Below are 12,909 nucleotides of genomic sequence, written 5' to 3' on the forward strand. Positions count from 1 at the left end.
AGCTTTGCTGTCATCCTTCATAGTACCTTTTGCCTCGAATATTTTGGATTAAAAAAATTAAATTCAAATAAAGCTTCTAATTACATGTCTTGGTCCCCACTCACAAACAACTGGAGACCTGTTCATTCATAAGGATTGCGGGTGAAATTGCATGAGCACGTGCGCGCAGTCCGAGAGCGAGCGCCGGGGCCGCGCATTGCAATGCTCGTTCCCTTTCGGAGACCTCCCCCCGCGCCCTCGTTCCTTACTGCCCACCGCCAACCCCTCGCCTCCGACACCAAACTTCCCTGCTCCATTGGCCGAGCCCGGAGTGCTCGGATTGGGCGGTGCCAGAGGACGCGGGCACTCCATTGGCCGGAGAGGCTTTGGTTTTTGGATAGCCATATATGTTTTACCGAAGCTTGCAGGAGGGGAAGGCAGAGACCTGGAGCGTGTCGGTGAGAGGTTGATGTCCAAAAAGGACGCCGAGCGAGTGCAAGCAACACAACGAGAGAGAGAAGCAGGAAAAACACGGGAAAGAGATCATCCAAACCCCTGAGTGTGCCCCACGTCCTGCTCTCCTGCAGCACAGGCTGGACCTAAGACTGTTGCTCATCACAAGTGGGGAGAATCAACAGGGAAAGTAACGTGTCTCACCCAGTGCTTGGGGCTGCCGCAGATTGAGCGGCAGAGATTTCATTCTTTTCGCCTTCACGAAGTGTAACCGAAGGTTTGTGTTGCTACCGATCGTGTGATGGGAGACTTTCACGGGAATCCTCGACGTGCCAATGAATGCGTTTAAAATTAAAACTGCTGCTCTTCCAGTGTGTGGGGGGAAATCAACATAAGAGTTATTTTTTCTTGCGGTCTTGTCCGTGTCACTGACAGCAGCTGCTACCGCTTTTTTGAGTGAAGATAGGCGCGCACACAGAGATAGATATTCATCCAGTCGGTGCGAGTGTGTGTGTGTGCAGCATGCAAAATTCTCGGCAGCTGCATCTCGTGAAATTGGAAGGAACACATCGCAAGCCTTGAAACTGTAACATCGGCTGCGCCGCATTTTGCAAACGCTTGGATTTCACTTGAGAGAAGGAAGCCAGATTTCGCGTCGACACCGATCTCGTCCCACGACCCGTGCAAATAGATCCGTGGTGGTTAAGGGGAGAGGGGGAAATAAAAGTGTCCGACACGATTGTTATTTCCCCCCATTAAGGATTTATCATACAAGATGGTGACGAGAGACTTGTTTCTTGTCGTCAAACTGAATAACGTTTTGAAATGATTATTGTAGGATGCATCGATGCTCACACACCGCTGCAGGCTCGTCTGTTTTCCGAGCTGTAAATCAACAGGTTTAACACCAAAAATAAGAGGGAGGAAAAAAGCAAGTGCTGGGAATGTACCTGCATATTTTGATTTTCCTCTTACTGTGGACTGGAGCTCTGACCTTGAAGAATTTAAAATACACGATCCTGGAAGAACAAGGACCCGGGACCGTGATCGGGAACATTGCAAAAGATGCTCGCCTGGCGACGAGTCCCGAGCAAAGGAAGCCTAACTTTCGGGTTCTTGAAAATTCCGCCCCACATTTGCTGGACGTCGACCGGGAAAGCGGGTTGCTTTACACCAAGCAACGCATCGACCGGGAGACCGTCTGCAAGCGGACTGCCAAGTGTGTCGTCTCGCTGGAAGTCTTCGCCAACGACAAGGAGCTGTGCATGATCAAAGTGGAGATCCTGGATATCAATGATAATGCGCCAAGTTTTTCCACTGAGCAGATCGATGTCGAGATCCCCGAGAACGCGGCTCCGGGGACGCGCATCCCCCTGACCAGCGCACACGACCCCGACACCGGCCAATTCGGCCTGCAGACCTACCAGCTGACCAGCCCCAACCGGCTGTTCGGCCTGGAGGTGAAGTCGCGCGGGGACGGCACCAAGTTCCCCGAGCTGATCATCCAGAGGCCGCTGGACAGGGAGGAGCAGCCCCGGCATGTCCTGGTGGTGACGGCGCTGGACGGCGGCGACCCTCCCAAGTCCAGCACGGTGCAGGTCAAGGTGGAGGTGGTGGACACCAACGACAACAGCCCGTCGTTCGAGGAGCCCAGCTTGACGGTGGAGATCGCCGAGAACACGCCGGTCGGCACCTTCCTGATCGACGTGAACGCCACGGACCCGGACGAGGGCACCAACGGCGAGGTGGTCTACTCCTTCAGCCCCTATGTGACCGACAGAATCGGGCAGCTCTTCTCCATCGAGCCGCGCTCGGGCGTGATCAGGGTCCAAGGCAACATCGACTACGAGGAGAGCAGCATCTACGACATCGACGTGCAGGCGAAGGACCTGGGACCCAACTCCATCCCGGCCCACTGCAAGGTGTCGGTGCGGGTCATCGATGTCAACGACAACGCGCCCGCCGTCAACTTCGTGTCGGTGCAGCAGGGCTCGATCGGCGAGGCGGCGCCGCCCGGCACCGTCATCGCGCTGGTCAAAGTCACCGACCGCGACTTCGGCCGAAACGGCCAGCTGCAGTGCTGGGTGCTGGGCAACGGGCCCTTCAAGCTGGAGGAGAACTACGACAACTTCTACACGGTGCTGACCGAGCGGCCGCTCGACCGCGAGGTGACCGACCAGTACAACCTGACCATCGTGGCCCGGGACAACGGATCGCCGCCCCTCAACGCCACCCGCTCGTTCACGGTCAGGGTGGCGGACGAGAACGACAACCCGCCCCGCTTCACCAAGCCGGTGTACGTGCTGCAGGTGCCCGAGAACAACATCCCCGGCGAGTACCTGGGCTCGGTGCTGGCCCACGACCCCGACCTGGGCCAGAACGGCAGCGTCTCCTACTCCATCCTGCCGTCCCGGGTGGGCGACGTCTCCATCTACACCTACGTGTCGGTCAACCCGTCTAACGGCGCCATCTACGCGCTGCGCTCCTTCAACCACGAGCAGACCAAGTCCTTCGAGTTCCGCGTGCTGGCCAAGGACGCGGGCACGCCTCACCTGGAGAGCAACTCCACCGTCAGGGTCACCGTGCTCGACCTCAACGACAACGCGCCGGTCATCGTGCTGCCCGTGCTGCAGAACGACACGGCCGAGATCCACGTGCCGCGCAACGCCGGCCTGGGCTACATCGTGGCCACGGTGCGGGCGGTGGACAGCGACTACGGCGACAGCGGCCGCCTGTCGTACGAGATCGCCGAGGGCAACGAGCAGCACCTCTTCGACATGGACCCGGCGAGCGGCGAGATCCGCATGGCGCAGCCCTTCTGGGAGGAGGTGTCCCCCACGGCCGAGCTGGTGGTCAAGGTGTCCGACCACGGCAAGCCCTCGCTCTCGGTTGTTGCCCGGCTGGTCATCGTGGCCTACCTCGGGGTGGCCCCCAAGGACGAGCACCGGGTCAACAAGGAGCAACGCCACTGGGACATGTCGCTGCCCCTCATCGTCACCCTCAGCTCCATCTCGGTCATTCTCCTGACCTCCATGGTCACCATCGCCGTCAAGTGCAGGAGGGAGAACAAAGAGATCAGGACCTACAACTGCAGGATCGCCGAGTACTCGCACCCCCACCTGGGCAAGAGCAACAAGAAGAAGAAGATCAACAAGAACGACATCATGTTGGTCCAGAGCGAAGTGGAGGAGAGAGATGTCATGAACGTGGTGAGCAGTCCCTCCCTGGCCTCTTCTCCCGTTTATTTCGATTACCAGACGCGCCTGCCGCTCAGCTCCCCCAGGTCAGAAGTCATGTACCTGAAGCCCACCTCCAACAACCTCACCGTCCCCCAGGGCCATGTGGTCTGTCACACTTTCTCCGGACAGGGTTCAAATCCGACCGACGTAACGTCAACAAGAATGTCACTGATTCAGGTAAAACACACACACACCACGGTGTCATTATTGATCTCACTGGGTGGGACCTGTTGCTTTCAGAAAGTTATTGACCAAATTGTGCCATGGGTCTTTAAGAGTTGGGCAATGTGCTCTGTGCACTTAATATCTATGATAAGTCAATATTTTTATAATACAACGTGTTCCCTCGCGTGAAGTGTATTGACTCCATTATTGATCTGCATAGGGATTTATGACTAAAGTCCTGTTGTGTCGGACATAAATTGAGTCCTTCAATGCTGGATTAGAGATCATAAGGCCCCTACGAAAGCACCGGTGCAACACAGTTAAAAACTGTAATCATTTTGCCCTGTGAAACCTTTTTTTATTTTCTTGGTTTTAAAATACAGCGGGTTAAGTCTGTTTTACTGTTGGACAAAAAAACACACTTCCATAAGTCAGTTTGAAACTCAACAGACTTTGGATTTATTGTTTGGCTTTGAATCACATTGATTTTCGGAGGAAATGTATCTTTAGATGTAACAATTTTATGGATCCACAGAAGACGTCATGGTTTCTTTGATAGAGTGCAAGGTAACAATACATAATGAGAGCTGCATATATTTTAAAAGTACTTACTAAAATTGCGCGGATCCTTAACAGAAAGTTAATTTTATTCACATTAAAAGAAATTATATTTGGTTCTATTAAAATAAAAAGGCTTTATTTTTCTAATAATTAGCAATCATACATCATGGAAATTCACCATTCAGAATATTTAAATGCTGATCACTAGTGAGGAAATAGTGTTCAATTATCACAAAATAACATTCACAATTGGCAGGTGAAGGATGAAGAAAATTTTGAATATGGGGAAAATACTTATATATGAATGATGTGACATTTTGACTTGTTACTGCATTATAGCTAATTTAGCTTTGTTCATTTAGAGATGTTACTTCAGTAGAAAATAAAACTTTGATTCTAAAATATTTCTAACAGGGATGAAGGAAATGTTTGAGGCAACGTTACTTGAATGCACTAAATTTAAGAAGTGAGAATAAGCTTCATAATTCATACTGCTATACTTAACACAGCTCATGTTTACTATAATAATCACATACATTAACTATTTTCAATGGTATTTATTACTGTACCTGGTTGACATGGGGGTAAGGATAATTTCAATGGTAACCTGTAGAAAATAACATTTTAATGCACTATCTTTGTGGTGTATACACTTTTTTATTATTATTAACTTTTGGGATTTGGGTGCCACTGGCAAGACAGGTATTTATTACCCATCCCTAATTGCTATGATACTGTGGTTGTACTAATAAGTGGCTTGCTCGACCACTTTAAAGGTCAGTTAAGAGTCAGTCTCATTGGTGTGAGACTGGAGTCACATACAGGCCAGAATAGGTAAGGGCAGCTTGGTTTCCTTCCCTAAGTGAACTAGTTGGGTTTTTGCGACAATCTAACAACTTTGTGGTCCCTTTTTACTAATATCCGTGGTTACATTTATCACTTTAAATGGTTTGTGTTTGTCAACTGACAATAGAAATGTAACTTTGCAAGGAGTTACATTGACTTTAGTGCAAATGTGAGATATATTGGCATGTAAGGGTGGTTGTTAAATGCAAATATCTGCATGGAAGTACTGACTGATCCCACTTGAGATAGACATTTTTTAAATTTACATAAATATTCTCATTTGGTGCAATATAAATTACCTTGAATAAGAATAAATCATTAAGGTCAATTCTTTTAATTGTAATTTAAGGTAACATTTCCACTCCAATCCCAAAATGCCTTGTTCATTGTTGCACTATAAGTCTTTGATACATTTCTGTAGGTGAATGCCAATAAGGGCTATGATGTACCCCTGAAGCACTCTGCAATATTTAAAATGATAAGAGTTGCAGGCAGCATAAATCATTGCATCAACAAATTCGCCTTGGAGTCAGTAGCCTTTGTATTTACTTGTGGGACAGATGATGCATACATTGAGCTTATACTTTCACACCCTCAAAAAGGAAACAAATGTAAATTCAGAAACTATTAACTCCATTCCAAGCTGATTAAACCTTTTGGAAAGTTTGTGATTGAATTGGACTTTTTAGAACATTAAAATCTCCCGATGATAATTCAGTTTGTTATTTCTGGATTGTCACATAAGATTTTTTATGCAGTTATAGCAAGCCTCAATATGCAGCCACCCATGGTGGTGCAAGTGTTTTAGTTATTTTATTACATCATAAAGACAATTGGATAGAACTGTCTATGTGATGTCATAATGGTCATCATTGAGACTTTATAAGTGATTCAATATTGTCTAAAATAGCTTGATGATATATACAATATAGAAAGAAAGAATCTTCATTTTTATCGTGCTTTTTAATCCTGGGACATCCCAAAGCACTTTACAGCACATGAAGTGCTTTTGAAATATATTCACTGTTGTAATATAGGAAACACGGCAGCCAATTTACACACCGTAAGGTCTCACAAACAGCAATGAGATAAATAAATGATCAGATAATTTATTTTAGTGAAATTGTTTGAGGAATAAATATTGGCCAGGGCACCAGGGAGAATTCCCTGCTCTTCTTCGAAATAGTGCCAGGGAATATTTTACATCTGTCTGAGAGGGCACAAGGGTCTCAGTTTAATGCATCACCCAAATGACGGCACTTCTGACAGTGCACCTAATTATTGCATGGAGTGTTACCCTAGAATTTGTGCTTAAGAACACAACATAAGAACATTTCTACGGGTATATAAAAAGGAAGCAAGTAGCTAAAGTAAATGTCGGTCCCTTAGAGGATGAGACTGGGGAATTAATAATGGGTAGCAGGGAAATGGCGGAGACTTTGAACAAATATGTTGTATCGGTCTTCAAGGTAGAAGACATTAAAAACTAATGGGACGAAAGGTGAACAAGTCCCCTGGACCTGATGGCCTGCATCATAGGGGCTTAAAAGAAGTGGCTGCAGAGATAGCGGATGCATTGGTTGTAATCTACCAAAATTCCCTGGATTCTGTAGAGGTCCCAGAGGACTGGAAAACCGCAAATGTAATGCCCCTATTTGAGAAAGGAGGGAGACATAAAGAAGTAAACTATACACCAGTTAGTCTAACATCTGTCATTGGGAAAATGCTGGAGTCCATCATTAAGGAAGTAGTAGCAGGACATTGAGAAAATAAAAATGCAGTCAAGCAGTGTCAACATGGTTTTATGAAGGTTAAATCATGTTTGACAAATTTTCTGGAGTTCTTTGAGGATGTAACGAGCAGGGTGGATAAAGGGGAACCAGTAGATGTGGTGTATTTGGATTTCCAGAAAGCATTCGATAAGGTGCCACATAAAAGATTACTGCACAAGATAATAGCTCACTGGGTTAGTGGTAATATATTAGTGTGGATAGAGGATTGGCAAACTAACAGAAAACAGAGAGTCGGGATAAATGGGTCATTTTCAGGTTGGCAAACTGTAACTAGTGGGGTGCCACAGGGATCAGTGCTGGGGCATCAACTATTTACAATTTATATTAATGACTTGGATGAAGGGATCGAGTGTAACGTAGCCAAATTTGCTGATGATACATAGGTGGGAAAGCAAGTTGTGGGGAGGCTGTAAAGTATCGACAAAGAGATATAGATAGGTTCAGTGAGTGGGCAAAAATGTGGCAGATGGAGTATAATGTGAGAAAATGTGAGGTTATCCACTTTGGTAGAAAAAAAGAAAAAAGAAAATTACTATTTAAATGGGGAGAGATTATAAAATGCTGCAGTACAGAGGGATCTGGGGGTTCTTATACATGAAACACAAAAAGTTAGCATGCAAATACAGCAAGTAATCAGGAAGGCAAATTGAATGTTGGCCTTTATTGCAAGGGGGATGGAGTATAAAAGCAGGGAAGTCTTGCTCCAACTGTACAGGACGTTGGTAAGGCCATACCTGGAGTACTGCATACAGTTTTGGTTTCCTTATTTAAGGAGGGATATACTTGCATTGGAGGCAGTTCAGATAAGGTTCACGAGGTAGATTCCTGAGATGAAAGGGTTGTCATATGAAGAAAGTTTGAGCAGGTTGGGCCTACACATTGGAGTTTAGAAGAATGAGAGGTGACCTTATTGAAACATTTAATATTCTGAGGGGCCTGGACAGGGTAGATGCAGAGAGGAATCTAGAAATAGGAGACATAGTTTCAGAATAAGGGGTCGCCCATTTAAGACAAAAATGAGGAGGAATTTTTTCTCTCAGAGGGTCGTGAATCTTTGGAATTCTCTACCCCAGGGAGCTATGGAGGCTGGGTCATTAAATAAATTTAAGGTGGAGATAGACAGATTTTTGAATGATAAGGGAGTCAAGGGTTATGGGGAGCGAGTGGGGAAGTGGAGTTGAGGCCAGGATCAGATCAGCCATGATCTTATTGAATGGTGGAGCAGGCTCGAGGAGCCAAATGGCCTACTCCTGCTCCTATTTCTTATAGAATTAGGAGCAGTAGTAGGCCATTCAGCCCCACGAGCCTGTTCCACCATTCAATCTTCTACCTCAACTCCACTTTCCTGCATTATCCTCATATCCCTTGATTCCCTTAATATCCAAAAATCTATCGATCTCTGTCTTGAATATACTCATAGGCTGAGCCTCCACAGCCCTCTGGGGTCTCTGGTGTGCAACTTGAACCCACAAACTTCTGACTCAGAGGCGAGAGTGCTACCACTGAGCCACAGCAGACACACCAAGTTTTTTGTTTAATTACCTTTGGTTTTACCTGTCATACTATAAATGCAAGTCTTTCTTCTTTCTTTCTTTACCAGTAGAATGAATAGTCAACAACAGTGGTACCCTAACTTTATTCTGCTATGTGATCTTTGTTATAAGAACATAAGAAATAGGAGCAGGAGTAGGCCATTCGGCCCATCGAGCCTGCTCTGCCATTCAATAAGATCGCAGTGATCTTCTACCTCAACTCCACTTTCCTACACTATCCCAATATCCCTTGATTCCCTTAATATCCAAAAATCTATTGATCTCTGTCTTGAATATACTCAATGACTGAATCTCCACAGTCCTCTGGAGTAAAGAATTCCAAAGATTCACCACCCTCTAAGTGAAGAAGTTTCTCCGCATCTCTGTCCTAAATGGTCGACCCCTTATTCTGAGACTGTGACTCCTTGTTCTAGACTCCTCAGCCAGAGGAAACATCCTCACTGCATCGACCCTGTAAAACCCTGTTATAATTTTGTATGTTTCAATGCGATCACCTCTCATTCTTCCAAACTCTAGAGAATATAGGCCTGGTCTACTCAATCTCTCCTCATAGGATAATCCCCCCATCCCAGCAGTCAGTCTGGTGAACCTTCGTTGCACTCCTTCTATGGCAAGTATATCCTTCCTTAGGTAAAGAGACCAAAACTGTACACAATACTCTAGGTGAGGTCTCACCAGGGCCCTATATAATTGCAGTAACATGTCTTTACTCTTGCACTCAAATCCTCTTGTAATAAAGGCCAACATACCATTTGCTTTCTTAATTGCTTGCTGTACCTGCACGTTAACTTTCAGTGATTCATGTAAAGGACACCCAGGTCCCTCTGAACACCAACATTTTCCAATCTCGCACCAATTAAAACATACTCTTTTTTAAATTTTTCCTACCAAAGTGGATAACTTCACATTTCTCCACATTATATTCCATTTGCCATGATCTTGCTCACTCATTTAGCCTGTCTATATACCCTTGAAGTCTCTTTGCATCCTCCTCACAATTTACATTCCCACCTAGCTTTATATCATCAGCAAACTTGGATATATTGCATTTGGTCCCCTCATCCAAATCATTGATATAGATTGATATAGATATAGGGCCCCAAGCACCGATCCTTGCGGTATGCCACTAGTTACAACCTGCCAACCCAAAAATGACCCGTTTATTCCTACTCTCTGTTTTCTGTCCATTAACCAATCCTCAATTCATGCTAGTATATTACCCCCAATAATTTAATAACCTCTTGTGTGGCACCTTATCGAATGCTTTCTGAAAATCCAAATACTCCACATCTACTGGTTCCCCCTTATCTATTCTGTTAGTTACAACCTCAAAAAAGTCTGAATAGATTTGACAAATATTATTTCTCTTTCATAAATCTGTGTTGACTCGGCCCAATCCTATTATTATTTTCTAAGTGCCCTGTTCCCACGTCCATAATAATAGATTCTAGCATTTTCCCTACCGCTGATGTCAGGCTAACTGGTCTGTAGTTCCCCGTTTTCTCTCCCTCTCTCCTTTCTTAAATAGTGGGGTTACAAGTTATCCACTCAACTTTGCCATTTGACTGGAAGTGATCCAGTCTCCAGCATAGAATACAATTATCTCCATTTGATTCATCCAGGAGGTATTTTATTTAAATCTACATAGCTTTGTGCAGATGAAAGGATTAAAGTGCCGTACATCCAGCATGAGCAAAGCCATTCTAAGAAAGAAAGATACAGGACTTGTATTTATATAGCAACTTCCATAACCTCAGGATGTCCCAAAGCACTTTAGAGCCAATTTGAAGTGTAGTTACTGTTGTAATGTACAAAAAGCAGCAGCCAATCTGCATACAGTAAGGTCTCATAAACAGAAATTAGATAATGACTAGATAATCGAGAAAACATCACCTCTTTAAAAAAGATAATAAATTCAGTGAACAGTTTCACTGATAATTACTACTTAAGAATCACATATTCATGCAAATAGATGAAGAATATTGTCACAAAAATGTGAATTTACAATGAATGACTGAGGGTTGCAGACAGTCAGTAAGTCTGGCAGGTCGCAGTTTCAGTAGTTGGTTGTTGCAATTCAAAATGATGAAAAGTGATTTGTACCGAACTTTATAAAATTATCTTTATTTTTTCATTACTTCTCCATAAGCCCATGGTCATGCCAAGCACAATTCTGCCAAATCAACATCTTTTTCTGCAGAATATTCAATATACCCAGGGGTAACCGTAATAGTAACTCTTCTCAAGATTCATTGGTAACATTTTCAATATAGATTTGGTTATAGAAACAGCAGAATGACCATCATGGTATCTTATTGTAACTTTTGAGCATGTACACATATTTTCAGTTATAGAAAAATTCAATACAGATCATGCGGCAAGAGACCAGATCAGAAAACAAGCTCAGGCTAAAAACTGTTATTTCCCTCTCATGAGAAGTTAGTGTGAGGGAACCCCCAGTGAGTGAGATCCCCCCCCCCCCAGTCAGTGTGATCCCCCAGTCAGTCAGTGTGACAGCACCCCCAGTCAGTGTGACCGCGCCCCCAGTCAGTGAGACCCCCAGTCACTGTGAGACCCCCTCCCCAGTTACTGTGAGACCCCCCAGTCAGTGAGACCCCCAGTCAATGAGACCCCCCCCAGTCAGTGACCCCCCCAGTCACTGTGAGACCCCCCCAATCAGTGTGAGACCCCCAGTCAATGAGATCCCCCAGTAACTATGAAACTCCCTCCCCAGTCAGTGAGACCCCCCCCAGTCAGTGTAACCGTGCTCCCAATCAGTGAGACCCCCCAGTCAGTGTGACCCCCCTAGTCACTTTGAGACCCCCCCCAGTCACCGTGAGACCCCCCCCCAGTCACTGTGAGACCCCCAGTCGGTTAGACCTCCTCAGTCAGTGTGACCTCCCCGCCCCCCACCCAGTCAGTGTGACCGCGCCCCTAGTCAGTGAGACCCCCCCAGTAAGTGTGAGACCCACCAGGCAGTGAGACCACCCCCCCAGACAGTTTTAACAACTCCCTCATGCAACGTGTGATGTCCCCCAGGGAGTGGGATTTCCCCAGTTAGTGTGACCCCACCCTCATGAAGTGAGACCCTGCCCCTCAGCTAGTGTGAAATCACTTCCCCCTAGCAGGGTGAGATGCCCCCCAGATAGTGTGAGATCCACCACCCACCCAGTCAGTGTGACAAACCACCCCTCTCCCCTTCCCGAGCTAGCGGGATCCTACCCCCCACTCACAGTGAGATTCTCCCCTTCTTATGTCAACTGTGGCTCAGTGGGTAGCACACTCGCTTCTGAGTTAGAAGGCTGTGGGTTCATGTCCCACTCCAGGGACTTGAGCTCATTTATCTAGGCTGACACACCAGTGCAGAGCTGAGGGAGTGCTGCACAATCGGAGGTGCCGTTTTTTGGATGAGACATTAAACCGAAGGCTCCGTCTGCTCTCTCACGTAGCTGTAAAAGATTCTATGGCACTATTTTGAAGAAGAGCAGGTTAGTTAGCGAGTTGTCCCCGGTGTCCTGGCTAATATTACCCCTTAATCAACATAATAAAAACAGATTATCTGGTCATTATCACATTGCTGTTTGTGGGAGCTTGCTGTGTGCAAATTGGCTGCTGTGTTTCCCACATTACAACAGTGACTATACTTCCAAAGTACTTCATTGGCTGTAAAGCACTTTGAGACATTTGGTTGCCGTGAAAGGTGCAATATGTGTCTGTTGTTAACAGGAGCACAGGGTGTGGTGGGTATGGATGGGCTGGAGCACATTGGGGGAGCGAGTGGCTGATTGGGGGGTGTGGCTGAAGGAGCATGGGGAGGGCTTCATTGGAGGAAATTGGAGGCCTGGGAGCGGGGTATCAGAGGTCTTGTGGTCTGCGGAGGTGTCTCCTATTGCAGGGGGTGGGTTAGGCAGGGAAGCTGAATCCAGGAGGTAAGGCACTTACTTCTTGGATCCAGCAGTCCTTGCCTTTCTTTAGCTAGCGGGTTTCACGAGGCCTGCAAAACCCGACCAGCCACTGTTAAATTTAAAATGGTGGTTAAATCTTCATAATATTTACAATATTTCAATGGGCGACCCACCTCCTGGGAGCGGGTTGCCCACCCACCCTTCCCGTCCCGCGTCTGATAAAACCAGAAATGGGCGGGTTGGAAGCGGGTTCTGGCTGGGATTCAGATTTTTAACACTTTGGGCTGGATTTTTGGCTTTGCTCATTTCGGGCCGGTAATGGTGGTGCGGCGATCCTGATAGCGCCGGGAACAGTTTGCACCTCAGTCAGCAAAATTGGGCAGCGGAGCCCTGAGTGTGAGGTGAATTGCTAAGA

The 12,909-nt window shown here is 46.3% G+C and overlaps 1 protein-coding gene across 2 annotated transcripts in view; it reads left to right on the top strand.

Moving 5' to 3' along the window:
* The first annotated feature begins 421 nt into the window (after window positions 1-421).
* Window positions 422-12,909, top strand: part of pcdh17 (protocadherin 17) — a 145,212-nt gene continuing 132,724 nt past the window's right edge. For both annotated transcript variants that reach the window (XM_070891446.1, XM_070891445.1), the window contains exon 1: window positions 422-3,848. In XM_070891446.1, coding sequence (XP_070747547.1) covers window positions 1,377-3,848 — 2,472 coding nt within the window. In that variant the 5' untranslated portion in view covers window positions 422-1,376. The remainder of the gene's footprint in view (window positions 3,849-12,909) is intronic.

The sequence above is a fragment of the Pristiophorus japonicus genome, chromosome 10 (assembly GCF_044704955.1).
Source record: "Pristiophorus japonicus isolate sPriJap1 chromosome 10, sPriJap1.hap1, whole genome shotgun sequence".
NCBI classification, from domain to species: Eukaryota; Metazoa; Chordata; class Chondrichthyes; family Pristiophoridae; genus Pristiophorus; species Pristiophorus japonicus.